This window comes from Sturnira hondurensis, unplaced genomic scaffold (genome assembly GCF_014824575.4).
Source record: "Sturnira hondurensis isolate 20B ecotype Veracruz unplaced genomic scaffold, ASM1482457v3 Scaffold0021555, whole genome shotgun sequence".
In the NCBI taxonomy this organism is placed as follows: domain Eukaryota; kingdom Metazoa; phylum Chordata; class Mammalia; order Chiroptera; family Phyllostomidae; genus Sturnira; species Sturnira hondurensis.
The window spans coordinates 5,967,032-5,984,874 of record NW_028094186.1 but is presented as its reverse complement, the minus strand read 5'-3'; the positions used below and the strand labels follow the sequence as shown (position 1 = coordinate 5,984,874).

The 17,843-nt window shown below is 51.5% G+C and overlaps 1 protein-coding gene across 2 annotated transcripts in view; it reads right to left on the bottom strand.

Annotated features, from left to right (window-relative positions):
• The window catches only part of CAPZB (capping actin protein of muscle Z-line subunit beta), a 126,286-nt gene that overhangs the window by 75,939 nt on the left and 32,504 nt on the right, over positions 1-17,843 (bottom strand). Inside the window, exons 1-2 of one of the 2 annotated variants that reach the window (XM_037032986.1) lie at positions 9,923-9,927; positions 8,767-8,770 (exon numbers count right to left, since the gene is read on the bottom strand). The exons of the other annotated variant lie outside the window; for it this stretch is intronic. Of the exons in view, the coding sequence (XP_036888881.1) occupies positions 8,767-8,769 (3 nt within the window). The 5' untranslated portion in view covers position 8,770; positions 9,923-9,927. Of the gene's footprint in view, positions 1-8,766; positions 8,771-9,922; positions 9,928-17,843 lie in introns of those variants that run through there. 2 annotated transcript variants of the gene reach the window in all.

Genomic DNA, 17,843 nt, shown 5'->3' with positions numbered 1-17,843 from the left:
GAATAGAATGACGGTGCGAGTGAGGAAGCGAGCCCGGGGGGACCACCTAGGACACTGCCACTTTGACAAAGCTCAAACAAGAAATGCTAAACTATAAGCTACACATAAGCACACACACGTGTGTGTGTGTTTTAAATTAGTATAGCAAGGCCTTTTTTCCTTCTTACTAGCCAAGACAAGGGAACAATAAACACAAAACCCAGAAGAGTGAGAAGAGTATTTTAAGGCGGGAAAAGCACTGGGAAAAGAAAAGTTGGTATTTCCGTCAGTCTTGCATAAAATAGTGGGTTCAAAGTTATTCATAATATCATGATGCTAAATCTTACATATATTTTAATATGTTCTTTATGGTTATCAGATAACTAAAAAATTTGAGGTGATTTTGTGTATGGCGGAAGACTGGGGTTCAGTTTCATTCTTTCTCATGTGAATGTCCAGTTCTCCCAACACCATTTACTGAAGAGACCATCCTTCCCCATTGTGTACTCTGGGCTCCTTTGCTACAAATTAACTGACCATATAGGCATGGGTTTATTTCCAGCCTCTCTATTGTTTCACTTCACTAGATATTTTTTAAAGGTAATTTAAAAAACAAAACCAAGAACAAAGCAAAGACAGGAGTCAAGGCCAAGGTCTATCCTGTCACTCGATGTCTGTGAGACTAGGGCTGTTCACTCCGTCTGGTGGCCGGGGTTTGGGCTAGATGACCTCTAAGACTCCTTCTAGACGGGCTAGTCCTGCACCCTTCAGCAAGTGCAGGGCCACCCACAGGATCCCACCCACCCTGCCCTTCAACAGCCCCCTGCAGGCCTAGGTTTCCATCCCATAGCTGCGCCCTGAGTGCCAAGCCTACCGGCCAGGCCCTGAACTGAGCCCCAGGGATGAAACCTAGTTCCGACCCTCAAGGAACCACCCACAAAGGAGTGAATAATCACACGCCTGCGGGGGGGGGGGGTAAGAACGGGGCACAGGAGGTGCAGAGACGAGGCGGCGGGTTCACGTATGTTGATTCGCACTTCTTCACAAGTCAGTCTTACCCAGGATTCCCCACCCTGGTTCCTTCTAACCAGTGGCTTCCTGTTTGTTTTGAACGCTGTCACCCTGTGCCTAAGGGCTCTCGCCCCCTGAGGATGGCTCCTCCCAAATCCTAACTGACTCAAGACCCTTCCTTCACAGCGTGAGCTTTGCCAGCGCCGCCTCCACAGGCGGTGTTTTCCAGGTTGAAGGGTAACCGGTAAAAGACCGACCATTTCACTTCACTCTCCAGAATCCCCTGCCCGTTCAATTAGTCATGCAATAATTATTTGAGTGTTTCCTAGGTGACAAGCCCTGGTTTTGACGCTGACTGGTGAACATAACAAAGTTGTTGCTCTAGGAACTTATAGTGTAGTCAAAGTTCATAGTGGAAAAAAAAAGAGAGAGAAAGTCCCTGTCAGGATGTCAAATAAAAAGGAGGGGACAGTTACCCCACTTTAAGCTGGTGAAGCTCCAAGGGGTCAGTTTAGGTTTTTGGTTGTTTTTTGTTTTACTTTTTAAATATATCAACAGAGCTGGGAAATGTTTCACTTTCTGCTGGTTTTTCACAGGACCCAAAAAGACAAACTGCTTAAATCACCCTACAACAAAGCAAGCAGCTGCTAATACAAAATCACAACAATTTTTTCAGAACAGAACAGTGAGGCAAACAGAACACTCCAGCTTGAAAAGCCGACCAAGGAGTTTCCAGACACCTGGGAGTGCTGGTATCGCCGTGTGCAGCCAAACTCGGCCTGTCGAAGAACCAGGAGCGTGAAGACCAATTTGCAAATCGCCGCCAATTGAAATTTATTCAGTCCTCTAAGTGAGGATGAAAGAACGGGACATGGCCCAAAGTACGATAAGCTCAAAGTTTAATATGATGAAACCTACAAAACTGAAACAGTTCCACAGTAAAGGTACACACTAAGCGGTACAGGGAACCTCGTGAGATCCCTCGGAAGCTGGGCGCATGCACTGGTGACCACTGGTGAGCAGAAGTGCCCACACAGGCACGGAGGGGCATCGCCAAACAGCAGGTACAGCGAGATACATGGGGGGGTCTGGAGAGGGAGGTGCTCGGGAAGAAGGGCAAAACAGCGGGGCGCAGCCCCCGCGGTGAGAGATCCACACCGAGGCCAGGCCATGCCCAAACGGCTCAGAGGCAGCGGTTTTCCAAGCAGGCTCCAGGGTTCCAGAGCCGCAGGCCCCGCCTCAGAACCTCACTTCACCCAGCGTTGTGCTTTAGTGCACTTACAGTGAAGACTTCTGCGCCACGCCGTCTGGCTGTTAGCACTTTAAAATCTGCTTCTCCAGAAGGGATGAGAGTCCCTAAGGACTTTCCCAGAGAAGTGACAGGAGTATTGTTGAGTCCCAGAAGGTGAAGCAGATTACCTTTTCCAAAACCAAATGGCCATTCCAAGCTCTCCCGCCCAACACGCCCCTCCCTTGGTGGGATGGAATTTCTGTCCCCACCCCTTGCATGGGGAGGGTTTTTTTTGTGTGTGTGTGTGTGACCATTCTTATCAACAGAAAATGGAAGAACTGATGCTCGACTCCAAAGCCAAGCCACAACAGGTAACTCATCTTATGCCTCACCTGCTGACCACTCAGGCTTGGGGCCCCCAGGCTGCAGTGTAAGCAGTTGGACTGCCCTAAGTCCACCATGCTCGGGGGAAGCCCAACCCAGCCCACGCCGAAAACACACATGAAGTCACCTCGAGACTCTCTGGTGTGAGACAGCTGGCACCAGCCCCCGAGTGCTCCAAGCCCCCACTATTCCAGCTTCAGCTGTGTGACTGCAACAGCACGAGCCCCCAAGCCACAACAACTCAGCCAGGGCGTTCTTGAATGTGTGGCCCAAGAAACTACTGGAGATAATAAAATGACTACTGTTCTCTCTGGGGTAGACTTTGTTGGACAGCAACAGCAAGTGACGCAGAAGGATGCACTGATGACTGCGGGAGATAGCCTGACCAGCAACGGGACTAGGGGCAAGGGGGCCAGCAGAGGGGTCTCCATGGCAACTGGGGCTCTGACTGCGCAGTTGGAGCGGACTGGGTGGGGGGGGGGTAGTCTAAGACTTTAAGAGGCAGGACAGGCAGGACAAGGTCACTTCCTGAAAATGCGAGGCAGCCCAAAACGTCTGAGATGGCTAAGCTTTCTGGAAGAGACCACCATGGGTCTGAGTGTGCTTCACTGGAAGTGTCCGTAATTTAACGGGCAAGCAGTAACTCAGGCTGCTTGGATTCCGGAGCAGAAGCCCTGCTTGGCCTACGAATGGCTGCGGCAGATCTGCACTTACCAGCAGCTGTCCACACGCAAAGGACCAAAGCTTCCAGGCCTTTACAGCATGTCCTGAAGTTCATCGGGACCTTCACTCATTTACATTCCCAGAAGGCTTAGCAACTACTTCACAGACAACACAGAGGTAACTGCGCTGGAGCCAGGCAGATTCAGCACAGACTCGCAGAGTCTAACTTAACCACGGTTTTGCCTTGTATAATCTGTGATCCAACAAGCAACTTTGTTTAAAAGTTGAATCTATTTTCTGCCACACGGCACAGCACAGCACAGCACAGCACAGCTCAGGAACAGTCTGTGCTGAGGGCTGTTTGGGGCGAGATTCACTGGCCAGCCCAGCCGACGACTCATCTGCAGGCCACTCTGGGAACAGTTTGTGTCAACAGAAAGAGTGTCTCTTCCAGTGACCCCCCTCTGACTGAATCTGCAGGGAGGGCACAGTGACAGCAGCCGCACATGGAGGGGGATGGCTCCCCAGCACAAACACCAGCATTCACTTTGGATGGCCTTCTGTGCCCATGGGAAAACCCAATGCCCACTATCCAGTGAGTCAAGGTCACAGTGAAAGCCCACTTGGCAGGCCAGGCCTCCTTCAACCTACTGGGGTCTACTGTGCATCACCACAGCCGGGTCAGTGCCATCATTTAAAAATCAAGGTAAAACCACTCAACATGAAATTAAGTACTTTACAGTGCGCAATTTGGTGGCGTGTCAATGTCATTTTGATCATCGTAAAAACACAGGCGCTTTACGGAGTCTGCTTTTAAAAAATATTCCATCAGAATCACAGAAATATAAATCTGGACAGACTTTTCAAGTTCACCCAAACCCTGCCCCCGTGTTCTCTCATTTTACAGATGAATATGAGGGTCACAGGAAATTCTGCAAGGTGGCACAGTCGGTGGCAACACAGCCCCTGAACCCGTTATCTTCACCCTGAGAGGTTTTCCTGCCGCACCCCAGGCCCTCTCCGCCAGATCCAGTTGCTGAGCAACATCTCGAGCGATGGGGCAGGCAGTGGGGACGCAGAGCTGAACTGTCAGACGTGGTCCTGGCCCTCAAGAGGCTTGTGGCCTCAGGAGGAAGAGACAGAAAATGACCGCAGGAATGGAGGACACCACCACCGTACCCTGCATTCAGAACCACCGACATGCCGGCTACTCCTTTATCACCGAGGAGCTGGGACCTCCTCCCAGGGACTTTTCCAGACAACTACAGTACCAATCTTCTCTAAATCCTGAAAGGTGGTAATCCCACCGAGACGTTTTCCGAGGCACATGTTTTTACACGGAGGACAAAGCACCGCTCCCTGGCTGAGGGACGCGGGTAGAGCACGAACTCCTGGAATATGGCCCTGTGTCTGCTTCTTCGATTTTCCTGCCTGTCAGGCCATCAGCTACACTCCTCACCTAACATGCTGCCTCTGATCTACTATGGGCTCTGAAATTTGAAACCTATTTTTTTAAAGACTTTGAGAAAAGGGGTAAGTTGCAGGCTCGTGAAATAACTGGGGGACCAACCTCACAGGCCCACCCTGGTGAGCGCCCCGACGGGGCCTGAAGGTGGTGGTGTGTGTGCACATTTCGTGCAAGGTCAAGGGCCCACCGCCTTCAGCCTTTTCTCAGAGAAATCTAAGACTCTAGCGGCACAGATGTGATCTAATATTAAAAATTCCTGTTCTCCCACTTAGCCTGCAGGGTGGGACTAAAAGCAAGTCACCATTTAATTCCTCAGAGCCTCAGTTTTGAAAACTGTAAAACATGAGCCTAACAACCCTCTGTGCCTTGCTGGGCTGCTGGCAATGAGGTAACGTGTCTGGCACCATGACTGACCGAGGGGGGGGGGTCCCTACAGGCCTCCTCCACACATGGCTGGACTCCCCCGGAGCACAAAGCGCACGGCTTATCTGCCGGACCGCTCACATAAACAGTGCTGGGGGCACAAGACCCTCCCCCCCGACATTCTGCTCACTTGACGCAAGTTTTCCACTTGGGCTGCCACGAGCCTCTAGAAAGGTAGGTGCGGCGTTATCCCAGTTTCCAAGTCATTTAGCATCGACAAGGACGGGCAGACTTCCACCGCTCTCACCCCGCACAGTGCCCTGCCCCGTGCAGGGGGGTGCACGGAACTGGCAGCAGCCCTTGAGCCAAAGCGGGGGGAAGGGAGAGGACCTTCCGAGCAGAAAACGGTACGAGGTGCCGAGATGCCGTAGTCACCCACCCACGTAAGATCTTCCCTTCGCGTTTTGGGCCTGTACTGTTCTGCTCTGTCCTTGTTCAGCTTTCTTCCGGAAGCCCTCCGACCCACCTCTAGAGAGGCACCAGGATGGCACCAGGAAACACTTCCCCCCTTTCACCTTCTCCCTCTTTACTGCTGTTCCCAACCCCATCTGCGGCCATGAAAACCAGACAAACGAGGCAGCTCTAAGAGGGCCCCCACACTACCTCGACTCCCCGCCCAGCAACGAGGTCCCAACCACCCCTCCCTGGTGTATTTATCCCAGAGCAAAACGCAGCAACCTGCACACAGGCTCTGTGTGGAGTACTGCAACAGCCCTCACCTGACTTTCCCTACACGTCCCTTCAGGGAGTGAAAGATCCAAAATGAATCCCACTCAGGAGGGGGAGCTCTCCCTTTGCTGCAGTGTAGATTAGAAAATGGTTCTAGGTAACGGTGTCAAAGTTTACAGCCCAGAAACCTCTGCAGAACACACAGCAGTTTCTCTGTGCTCCCTGATCAAAATGTACCTGGTGGACTGGGTGGAATGGCAAAGTCTCAAAAGCAGTTAGCAATCGGGGCACGAAGGAGGCGCAACGGGCGAGCGCATCCTGGACGCGCAAACCAGAGCCGCTGCAAGGGGCGGGAGCAGAAAGCACAGGCGTACCTGGTGCCCGCCTGCCTCCCCACAAGCAGGTGCTCTTCCCCTCCTGCATCCCCCCCTCCCCCCAACATTGACCTGCTAACTCAGAGAGCCTGCCGGCATGGAGCCCAATCAGCACTCAACCTAAAGGCAACTTCTGCTGCTCTTTATGACCCTGCATCGCTGAGCAGAGAGGACGACTTTACACAGGGAAACACCCCGGGTCAGATGACAAGTGACAAGTTCCCCGGCTCTGGATGCTGCCTGCCAGGTGTCTCACGCACTGTTCTTGGCTCTGCTAAGGACAGAGCCAGGTGAATGAGCACTGTATCTTGAGTGTGCCTCCCTCTACCTCTCCAGATTTTAAGGCACAGGACCATAGAAATGTTAAGCTAAAGGGAACCTTAGGAACCACCTAGTCAGCAACTGCTTTTTAAAATGAAGAAAATCAAGGCCCAGACTTATCCATAACTAAGATGGATCATAGCACTAAATAGCAAATGAACCAGGACCAGAAAACAAATTTTTTGATTCTACAGTTTAGTGCTTTCCATCTGCTTACAGTTTCATCCTAAGTCAAAATTTTAAGAATGGAGCCGGATATTAAAAAACATTATGAAATTCTTTATTATTAGAATTAACAATAGCATTTAAAAGAACATTTATGTATCATCTATAAAATTTTATTTTACTTTCCAAGTTAACTGTTGTTTATCAAGAATACTAAATATCCAAAATGTGAAGCAATTTCGAAAGAGAAAGCAAACTAACATTTGCTAACGACACACCACAAACCCGGCACACCAGTGTGGGTTTTGAGAGGGCCTCGCAACGGTGCTATCACCCCAGCTTCACAGATAAGCAAACCAAGGCTCAAGAAAGTTTAGTGACTCGTCCCCGACCCTGCACACGGAATGACAGAGAAGGACACAGAACAAATACACAGGTCTTCCTACTGTAACCAGTGGGTAGAGAGTGTTAACCCAAACCAAGACAAAATTAATTTCAAATGACTTCTACAGAACAACGTGCTAGCTCACGAAATGAGAAGGGCGCAGCGAGCCTCTCCTCGCAGGCTGGGCAGATCATGGACAATCCCACCCGCTCCCAAACCCCGACGGCTCCCGTCCCCTTGAGTTACAGACTATTCTCGCCAACACTAACACTGACGGGTGGGTTCCTCAAAAGCACGAGAGCCATCGTGGGACAGTGTCTCCAGCGGATGGTTTCCTGGACCCTTCAGATGATCCATCTACAAGGTGCCACGACCTACTGTCTGATCATTAATGTTTCACAGATGCCTACAGCTGCCCCTCCGCACAGTCCTGGCTGGTTTCATGTGACAAGTGATCAATCCCTCCACTTGGTCAACTGGTAGTCAGACGCATCATTAGGGACCATCCTGAGACGTCTTCAATGGACATACAGGCCGCCCGTTTCTACCTCGATGGCACGAGAAATTCAAGAAGCCCTTCGCAAAAGACGAAGAAGATGAAAGCAGAGTGTCCCTGTATTCCAAGTAAGAGTTAAAAAAATAAACAGTTTGGGAAAAAACATCATCCACATGCTCACTGACAAAAGCTAAGGAAAAAACCTCACTTTTTTATAGCAGAAGGCAATTCACTCAGGCCATCCCCCTAGCTCCCCAAAACAATTTATAATATGGCCTGGACGAATCTGTACCATTCGGCCACGGGTCAGCACCAATCACACACTGCACGCGGCTTCCAAAGGTGTGTGTGGGGGTCCTTGGGTCCTGCCTGCAAACGGCGCCAAGAGACTAATGAGTCTTGACGGGAAAGGGGCAACGCTTACAAGATTCTGGAAGAAAATAGAGGCTCCACCAATTCAAGTAGTTCACCTGGAAGAGGGCAGAGCTGCCCTGTGACTTAACGTCCTCGTGTTCAGGCATCAAGCGAAGCACTTGGCCCGTTTCTCTCCTCAGGCCCCGAGCTCCTATTTCAGATGCCTACAAACGTGGACAGCTGGCCAGTCTCCGCCTGCCCCGCCCAGCTCACAAGCTGCTGTGTGCAGTTACGGTGCTACGCTGGGCGCCGTCAGCCGTGGGCGCACGGCAGATAAACAGACCCTGTACCAAGGGCCACCCGTCCTCTCACACCCCCAGCGGCAACACCGAAGCTCCAATACATGTTGGTGACAGAAAAGCCCAATGCAACATTCACAATCTGTAATAAATGTGTAAATAGAACCGGACGCCTGTCACAAAGCTTCCCCACTTCCAGCACCAGAACCCACCAGGTAGGAAGAACACTAAAAGTGAGGTCCTTCTATAGCTAAGACCTAACACAGGCCACCGTCCCAGTCTACGGTTGCCAAAAAACAAACAAAAAACCATGGGAAGTGAAAAGGGTTAAATCCTTCATCCTCTACTTCCTAGCAATGGAGATCTGAACAAATCCCTCACCTTCCTGAGCCTCAATTCCTTCATCTGTTAAGTGGGAATAATAATATCAATACCTATCTTGCAGTGTTGTTTTGAATATAATAGCATAAATTATTTGTATATAAAAACTAAAAAAACAGTTCCTAAAACATATTCAGTGTTCAATAAAAAGAAGTATCATCACCATGCTCTTAACACAGATTAGTTCTAGGGGCACAAGATTCGAATGCGCCTGTACGGCACTGAAATGCACAGCACACCTCCACTTACGAGGCTACCGTTACCTGAAAGCACGCAAGTGCACAGCTATGGAGTCAGGGGCTGAAAGTAAAGTCGGCCAGGGCTGCTCCTTCTGGTTCTTCTGGGCCAGACAAAAGTGACCTTTATCAGCAACAACACTATTCCTCTATCAACAGTCAGTTTCCTTAAAGTCAGCGACCACCTCACCAACAAGACATTTTCTCAAGCTCAAAGCCTTCTTCCTCTCCATCCTCAAATGCTAAGTGCTGTGTCTCAAGAAAGTTTGTGGCTGAGAAAGGGGTTTAAAGTCCTTTAGTGAGCGCGCGCGTGCGCGCGCACACACACACACACACACACACACCCCAAGAAAGGGAAGCAACAGTTCCAACCCTAAAATACCTCTCCGATAACCAGGAACTACCCCCGAACAGTGGACAGCACCACCCTCACCACCCTCTCTCACACCACCTAAAGCAGGCTGGCCCCGCAACGCAACTTGCACTGAGTTGTTACTCCATGGCAGGCTCAGACTTAAGGGCTCCAAGTGCATTAATACAAGCAACAGCTAAAACTTCCTAGGGCACTGGTCTAAAAGCTTTGTACACCAACATCTTGTTCAACCCTAAAAACAATGCTAAGAGGTTCGCACCAGTATCCTGTCAGATGTGGAGACTGGGACACACGGTGTGGTGAGGTTCCACGTCATCAGCAGTGGAGGTGACGTGCAAAGGCAGGTCGGGTCTACTTGACCCCAAAGCCTATGTCCCCAGTCACTGCCCTGCATTGCAACGCCCCCCCTTCTTACCCTGAGAACCACGACCACTTCTTTGTTGGCCAGTCTCCAAAAGAAGAGCTGGTGACTTAGCATCCAATTCTGCCCAGCCGAGTGGCGAGCGAGAGAGCGGAACAGCACTCTAGCTAAGGACGCAGGTCTGGGAGAGGTCGTCTGCATTCAAGTCCTGACTCTACCAGGCCCTGGCAGTCCAACGAGGGCTGTTACTCTGGGCGAGTTACTGAACTCTTCTGGGCCTCAGGCTTCCCAGCCTGTAACATGGGGTTAATAGGAACACACAACTCATACTGTTATTCTAAAGGATCACGTGGGGGCGATCCCTGCACGGCCCTCAGCACATACCTGGGACGCAGTCACTGCTTCACAAATTGTGCATGTTAAGTCAACAGAAGAGAGGAAGGGAGGAAAAAGGTGAGAGGATATAATCTAAAATTTCAAAATAAAAGCTTCTTGGCCTCCTGCCAAAATCTAGAAAACAGTCCTGGATTTCCCGCATCCACAGCACGGTGGCGACTGTGAGCACCAGGAGTCCTCAGGGCCTGCAGAGACTGAGGGCTGGGCTGTTTGATCAAAGGAGGGGCAGCATTGGGTCCGGGCTGGGCCTATTGAGCAAATACTTCTACAAAGCAGAAATCCAAGGATGGTTTATATGGCAATTCTTTTTTCTTTTTTTTAAGAGAGAAGGGAAGGGATGGAGAAAGAGGAGGAGAGAAACAGCAATATGGGAGAGAAACATCCATCAGCCACCTCCCCCAGGTGCACCGACCAGGGACTGAACCCACAACCAAGGCCTGTGCCCTGACCGGGAACCGAACTAGAGACCTGTTGCTTTGCAGGAAGATGCCCAGCCTGTGGAGCCACACCAGTCAGGGCTGACGGTTCTTCATGAATTTGATTGCTCAACTTCCCAGAACAGTGTTTTGCCATTTTGTGATAGATAAAACTGCTTCTCATCCAGGCATATAAATTCTCTAATGATTGTTATTAAAAGCAAAGAGTCTTAAAATATGGGACTGGAAGCGAGTAGCATCTTCCAGGAATATAAGTAAGGTCACTCTGGTTCTCATTACTCGCTTCTGAGAAATTCGAGGACACGGAACTGAGTGAGTCAAGGCTGAGGTGTCATTACCCCCATCGCCTCTGGTTAGTAAGTTCCTCACCTACACCACAGCTGGAGCCACGGAGGACAAGTGAGCCCCAAGAATGAAGGGCAACATCAATTCTTTCCTGTCTCTCGGTCATGGGAATAGATACAGAATGCCAAAGTGACCAGCCCAGAAAGCCATGCGCCTTCCGCACAGTCTGAAAGGTTTGCGGCGGGGGGCCTCTACCACCAGAAAAGTGACCAGAGATGGAACACAACGGGCAGTGAAACTTACTCCAGGTGCAGTCACAGCGAGACAGCCTTCCAGTGTTCCAAAACTAGCACCGCGCCATCCCCATACTCCCCTGCCCAGAGGGAGGGAGCCAACTGTTTACCAGGGACCTCGGCAGAGCCAGGCTCGGAATTCAGCAGAGGGAGAGCTTCCCGACACAAAGAGAAAACATCTTTGCTTTAATCTGCCAATTTTCTTAGACTTAGCTCAGAAGTTCCATGACCAAAGCGAATGCGAGACACCACGGGAGAGCTCAGAAAAAGCAGAGGGGGCTATTTTGCTGGGCAAGTTCCTCTACCACGAAGGTAGAAATCAATTCATTTTCCACCCGTAACCCTTGGATCCCAGGAGAACGCCAATGTTTGGATGGCCTGCAAATGCTCAGCTTTCCAGCAGTGCCCCAGACAGGGAATCCATCCATCCAAGTATTGTTCTTACCTCCCACCCCCTCCTACATCAGGGAGGGGACCGGGCACATGGTTCTGAGGTCACGCTCCTCACTTAAAGGACCGTGGGAATGCTTACGGGAATGCTGTGACAGCCCTGCCAGCTGGAGTCGCTGCGCACGCGGGGGCTGGAGAGCTGGGGAGAGCAGGCTCCGACACAGGAGGGACGGGGGTGCAGGCAGCAGATGGCACGCGTTATCACAAAACAAACAAAAACAACCCAGTCGTCCACTCTGAGTATGTGCTGCTTCGTGCACTTCGGTCACGCTCCAATGAAGTCAGAGGACAGAGAAAAGGGGAGCTGGCCGGTCTCCTACCACCTCAGAAGTGCACTGCTGGCCCACGGCTCCGGGAAAAGCAGGATTTAATGAGAAAATTCAATTAGGAAGTAAACTTAAGGAAACCCAGAGCATGCTGAGTGGAACGAGGTTTCCCAAGCGTCTCAGGGCAGAGCAGCACACCGAGGTGCCGTGAAAATGCCGCCCACTCACTGCTCTCTGAGGCCCCAGACTCGCCCGAGCGCACACGGGAACCAGAACCGGATCCGTTCTCCTTTCTCCGCCCTCCTGCACTGCTTCACTAGTGACGCTCTTCGTAGCGAGAACTTGCTGCGTAGGGACCAGGACACCAGCTGCTCAAAGGAGGCAACAGCACAGACGTGTGCCTGACCTCCAACCAGAGGCTGACGGACCCTGGGCAGCCTTCAAGGTCACCAGTGAGGGTTGCCCGGCTCTCTTCCTTTTGGCTTTCCTTATATCTAATAGTGGGCAGCTGGACAAAGTTGGGACGTCCCTTGATGGAGGAAAATCTTAGCTGACTCTTATAGGAAGATTAAATCCAGAGCAAGGGAGCAGGGGTAGGAATCCGTTTCCAATCGATGATGAGAAACAGATTTACTCATCAGCCAGGATTCATTCTTGCAGGAAGTAAAAATGAGCGAGCTCCACTAGAGACCACAAAAGTTCAAGGTATGAAGGGTGGTGGCACACCCTGGAGAAGAGATGCCTGTGGGAAAGAAGTCTCCTGGCCTCGCCCAGCCCGTCAGAGAGACAGAGAACAACACGTCTCCCTTGGCAGGTATTCCCAAAACTCCCACACAGAAAGGTGAGGTGAAGGGCAGGGCTGCCCTGGGCGCGCAAAGGCTCTGACGGGAGCCGAAGTCATGAACTACCCTAGCAGACCACAGCCCTCTCCCGTGGAGCACTGCCCCCATCTGCATCAACATGGGGCACAATGGTGTCGCCCATCAAGTCTGAACCCTAAGGAATCACAGAAATGCAGTGACCGCAGAGTCCCGCTTCCCCTACAAACCCCCTAAAGCCCTGCGTCTTCACCGGGCACCACCAGAGTCGTCACCAAAGCAGGGAAACTCCCAGGCACCAGGGTAGCGCTGCTGTGGAATGCTCTTCCTTGCGCCTCCACTGTCCGCCTGCCCCCTGCAGCCACCCCAAGATGAGCAAGTTCTTGGCCACGCAGCAGCCCTTTACACGACTGAAGCAAGCCATCACGTCTCCCTCACTAGCGAGCAGTTCACTTTCCGGCCGAACGCTCCACGTTCTGCCTGTGTCCTGCCTACCACACAACTCTGAGACCACTTACCCGCGGGTGTTCCTAGGATTAATCCCGCACTCAATGGGCGCTTTATTACACATCACTCATCTTCACCCTTATTCCTGTTAGATTCGGCCCCTGGAACCTGTGTGGTGGTCTTGCTGATTTGAGGGAATCGAGGTCCCAACACCTAGTACTTTGGCACCCTCTCCAGCTGCCATCACACCCTCTGCCCAGGAACGACAAGGCACAACCAGGCAGTGGGTGCTACCAATTCTGCCAGCAGCCCAAGTAAAACATACATGTACCACTGACAAGCCCAGTAAGCTGCTTAGGAAGGAAGTACTTCCAGGCACAACCATTCAGGAGACACTTTAATAAAGGGTACATTTGTGATGAGTATGTGTTAGAAATAAGATGCTGGGAGAGAGGATGTAAAAACAACTTGCTCTCTTATGCAGATTAAGCGTTTCTCCCGAAATCCATCCCTGGCAGCTCAGCCAACCTTGCCTCACAGTGAAGGGGTGAATTTCAGTCCAGCCTAAGGCCAGCTGCCCCGGATGGCCACACTGGGCCCGGAGCAGGGAGCGGCCACTTGCTAGAGCATGCAGTGTGCACCAGCGAACGACGGGAGCAGGCCGAGTCGGGTGCCGTCCCAGCTGAGGCCCCCTAAGCACAGTGACCTCGTCTCCGCGTGGGTGTTACTGCAGCCGACGCTACTAATTTACTCTAGCTCACCCTCAAGACAATTACAATAAAAACCAAACTTTGACAGACTAGTTAATGCAATTAGAAAATGTATATCATATAGTAATCCGCAGGAAGGAAAGATACAGAAGAGTGAATCCCAGTTGGTTCACCACTGGCTACAGCCTGAGGTCACCCCCTCCCTGAATTCAGAGGGTGGGGACACGTGGCACACTGGTGACCTGAGCACACAGGAGTTCTCGTACTTCAGAACTCTACTAGGAAGTAACGCGGGTGTGGGTGGTGACCTCAGGAACACTGCATTTTCTCTCGGTCTCAGCTTTGTTGCCCAGCCAGCCAGGGGAGAGAAGCATTTCAAGGCAGAAAGAGAAAGCCCCATTGGCCCAGTAGGAGTGCTCAGAGCCCATTCATTTAACGCCACTGAGCACCCAGCAGGCCTATAAAAAACAAGCCAGCCCTGGCTGGTGTGGCTCAGGTGACTGAGCGCCAGCCTGCAAACTGAGAAGTCACCAGTTCAATCCCCTGCCGGGGCACATGCCTGGGGTGCTGGCCAGGTCTCCACGTGGAGATATATGCAAGAGACAATTGATTACACACTGATGTTGCTCTCCCTCTCTTTCTTCCTCCCTTCCCCTCTGAAACTAAATAACTTGTTTAAAAAAATTTTTTTAAGCCGCCACTGATTGGAGGGTGGGGATGGGCATATTCGCCCCCTTTCACAATACTGCTTACGTGTCGGTACGGGGTGCGGGGGAATTCTGTCGCCAGCACACAGAGACCCAGACTGCTTGTTAACACGAAACCAAGGACCCGACGCTAACTACTCTCAGCCAGGGAGGGCGGGGTGCGGCATATGGACTGAACAAGATTGGCCGTGTAAGTAAACGGGGCTCACTGTATCACCTGCTTAAAATTTTCCATAGAGATTTAAATCAACACTCTCTTGCATCAAGCCCCACCTAGGGCCAGGCTCACGAAAGCTTCGAGGCCTAAATGAGCCTAATGTTTCCTGGACATTAGGCGGCATTCTCTCCCTGGCAGTGGGTCCAGGGAAGAGGAGCGAAAGGAAACCCTGAATGATGCTCTGCGGCAACCAGGTGTTGAAGGACCAAAAAACCAGGGTCCTCAAAACCCACCACCCAACCCTGCAACTTGGAACCCTGCTTTCGTTGGTGTCCTGTAACGATGCCACCAGGCACCCTAGAATCTCCAGCTCTGGTTTGTTTGGGGAGAGTCCCGTCGCTCCTGGCTTTAGCTCAGCTGCCTTCTACACATCATAAAAATACAGCCCCTCTGTCTGTGGCAACTGCCTGCACACCGGCGGCACTACAGCGGTCTGAGTTGTCCGCACACACCCTCACAGGGCACACGGGGTGTGAGCATGTCCGTGTCCAGCACCGGTTTGATTTGGCGCCTCCCCCTGCCACCCACAACACATTTAAAATAACTAAACCCTTCCTTATGATGAGTTTGTCTTTAAGAAAAGGATTTTTTTAATCCATTCTCACTTTTAAGATAAATAAGACACTGTACAGTAGAACCACATTAACATCACCCGCTGTGGGGTCCAGCTGTGAGCAAGACACAAGGTCTCTCAGGTCAGTTTCTGCTCCCCGGCTGCCCTGACAAACTGCATGGGCCGAAATTCATGGGGAATGCCTCCCCAGTGTCTAGCACTTCACAGACGAGGAAACTGGAATGCAAAGGCTGGGTCGCCTGGCTAACGTGAAGTGGCTGTGGGGTGGCTGCAGTGTGGGACACGTACCAGGGATGGCCTTCCTCTTGAAGGAAGACACGAAACGCTCAGGGGGCAGTTCAAGGCTCCTACCCCATTAGGCCAGAGATAAAGCGATGAAGGGTTTACACAGACCCTCACCCCGGAAAAATGCACAATACAAACAAAAGTTTGAACACATTATCTGCTGGGCACAGAGAACCCCTCTGCTCCCCCAAATGTCGAAGGTTGAAAGCCTCTGTTCAGATTTTTGATCACTGATAGCCTTTGGTGAGAGAGTGTCCAACGGGAAAGGGACGTCCGCGGAAACATCCTCAGCCTCTCTCCCCCAAGGCCTGGCGGACGTCCGGTCCCCCAGGGCTGCCGCCCCAGTGTTCCTACGGCCCAGAACCGAGGTCCCACAGTCAGACACCTGTGCTGCCCCCACCACCAATCACACGAACACACTAACCTTTACTGAAAACGGAGGATGAATGAAAGGGATTATTTCCAGAAAACGAAACATGCCTAGATCTGTCTCAGTGATAAATCACTGTTTTGCTAAAATGAACTACACCCTGGCTCCTCAGGGCACTGCCGTCGTCACAGGCCCTGGGCTGGCTTCTCCGCTCACTTCCCTGTCACTTCCCACCTCACACCTCGACCTGACATAGAGGAGCCATCTCCTGGAAATCTAGACCTGATCCTGGGGCCAAAGTATGCACTTTCAAGAAGTAGATAAAATTCAGAGGAGATCTAGAAAGCAGTTTTGTGTGTGTATTTGGAAGGGGGGCCTAAATTGGGAGAAAACAATTACTTTCAGGTACAGAGCCTCTGGCCCAGACTCCTGCGCTGGTCTGACACCAGGACTAGGCACAGATGCTCCTTTCCGCATCAGTCACAGCAGCTAAGGGCAGGGACAGCCTGGATGCCCAGTGTGGGCAAGCAACGGCACAACCGCACGAGGACTACTATTGCACAGTTACCGACAGGAAGCTTGCAAAGGCGTTTGACGTACGGGAGAAAAAGACTTACGTGGTGCCAGAAAGAAAAAGCAGGATGCAAAACTTAAAAAATCTGAAGGCTACATTTTAAAAATGTGCTCAAAGAGTAAAAAAGTAAACACCAAAAAGGTCAATTTTTATCCACGAGAGGAAGAATTCTGAGTGATTTTTTTCATTCTCTTGACACTCTTTTCTGCATTTTCCGCAAATGAGACAAGTCCTTCCCCCGTCCCTCTGATTACGATGTCACAGAGGCTCTCTGAAACAGGCTGCGGCATCGCAGAAACAAAAGTCCCTCTGTGACCCCACCACCCAGAGGTAATCACTCCCCAACGGCGACTACTACTAATAATTTGGCTCCCATTCTTCCAGATGTTTCCAACAAGCGTTCTTTCAGAATCAAATAATTTCCTTCAAAGCCAGTGCGTATGACTCCATCTATAGGAAACGTCCCAAGAAGAAAGACTCGTGGGGGGGAGGGCAACGGAGAGCAACCGCCGCTGGGCACAAGGGACCTGTGTGGGGCCTGGAAAGGCCGTTTGAGGGGCTGGGGGTGGCTCCTCGACTCTGCAAACGTACTCAAACTTCACAAATGGAACCGTAGGCTAAAACTGGGAATTTGATGACACATAATGTATACCTCCATAAAGCAGCCGAAAGGCCCAAACCCAGTGCCCAGGGCTGGCGGCAATGGCAGTACAGAGCCTCAGCCCGGAGGGTGAGGGAGGCAGCCCTGGGATCTGGCACTGCCCCTGTCCAGAGCCCACGGTGAGACCACGTGGTAGGAACGGAGGAAACTGGAAGCCGCACGGGAATCCCTGGACAAGCCGTCTGCACAGAGGTTCCCCAGGTCATGTGAGTGTAAAGGGGAGAGAGGCCAGTTGCAATGGACACAGGACAGAGGAAAATGCTGGCCAGGTTCGCCTCAAAGACAAGTGGTGGAAGAGACACCGCTTGTCTCCACTTGCCCTGGCTCAGGTGCCCAAACATCTCACAAAGTTCCAGATGCACCGTGGGCAGGAAAACCTAGAATAAGGCTCTTGTTCAACAGAAAGTTTAAAGGTGCCGGTGGCGAGATGTTACTGCCTGGAGGTACTCAGAGGGAAAAATGAGGGAAAAATGAACGGCTGAGTGAAGGGGCACCAGATGACAGCGAGCCATCTGGAAGAGGAGAACGGATCGGGCGTTACATAAAGAGCACCGCGGCCACAGAACGGGAAAGCAGGCTGGGTGCCTGCGACGGTGCAGAGGAGCACACTTCTCTTAGCAAGTGACCGGCAGTTGTGTTCAGAGGCTTTGTCACGTCCTCACACCCTTCTAGGAATCAACCCTCAAGGCTTCACTCAAACACACACACCAGGTGCCCACTGTCGTGCTGCAGAAAATGGAAACGCCGCCCTGACAAGAAGGAAACGACCGCAGTCTGTAC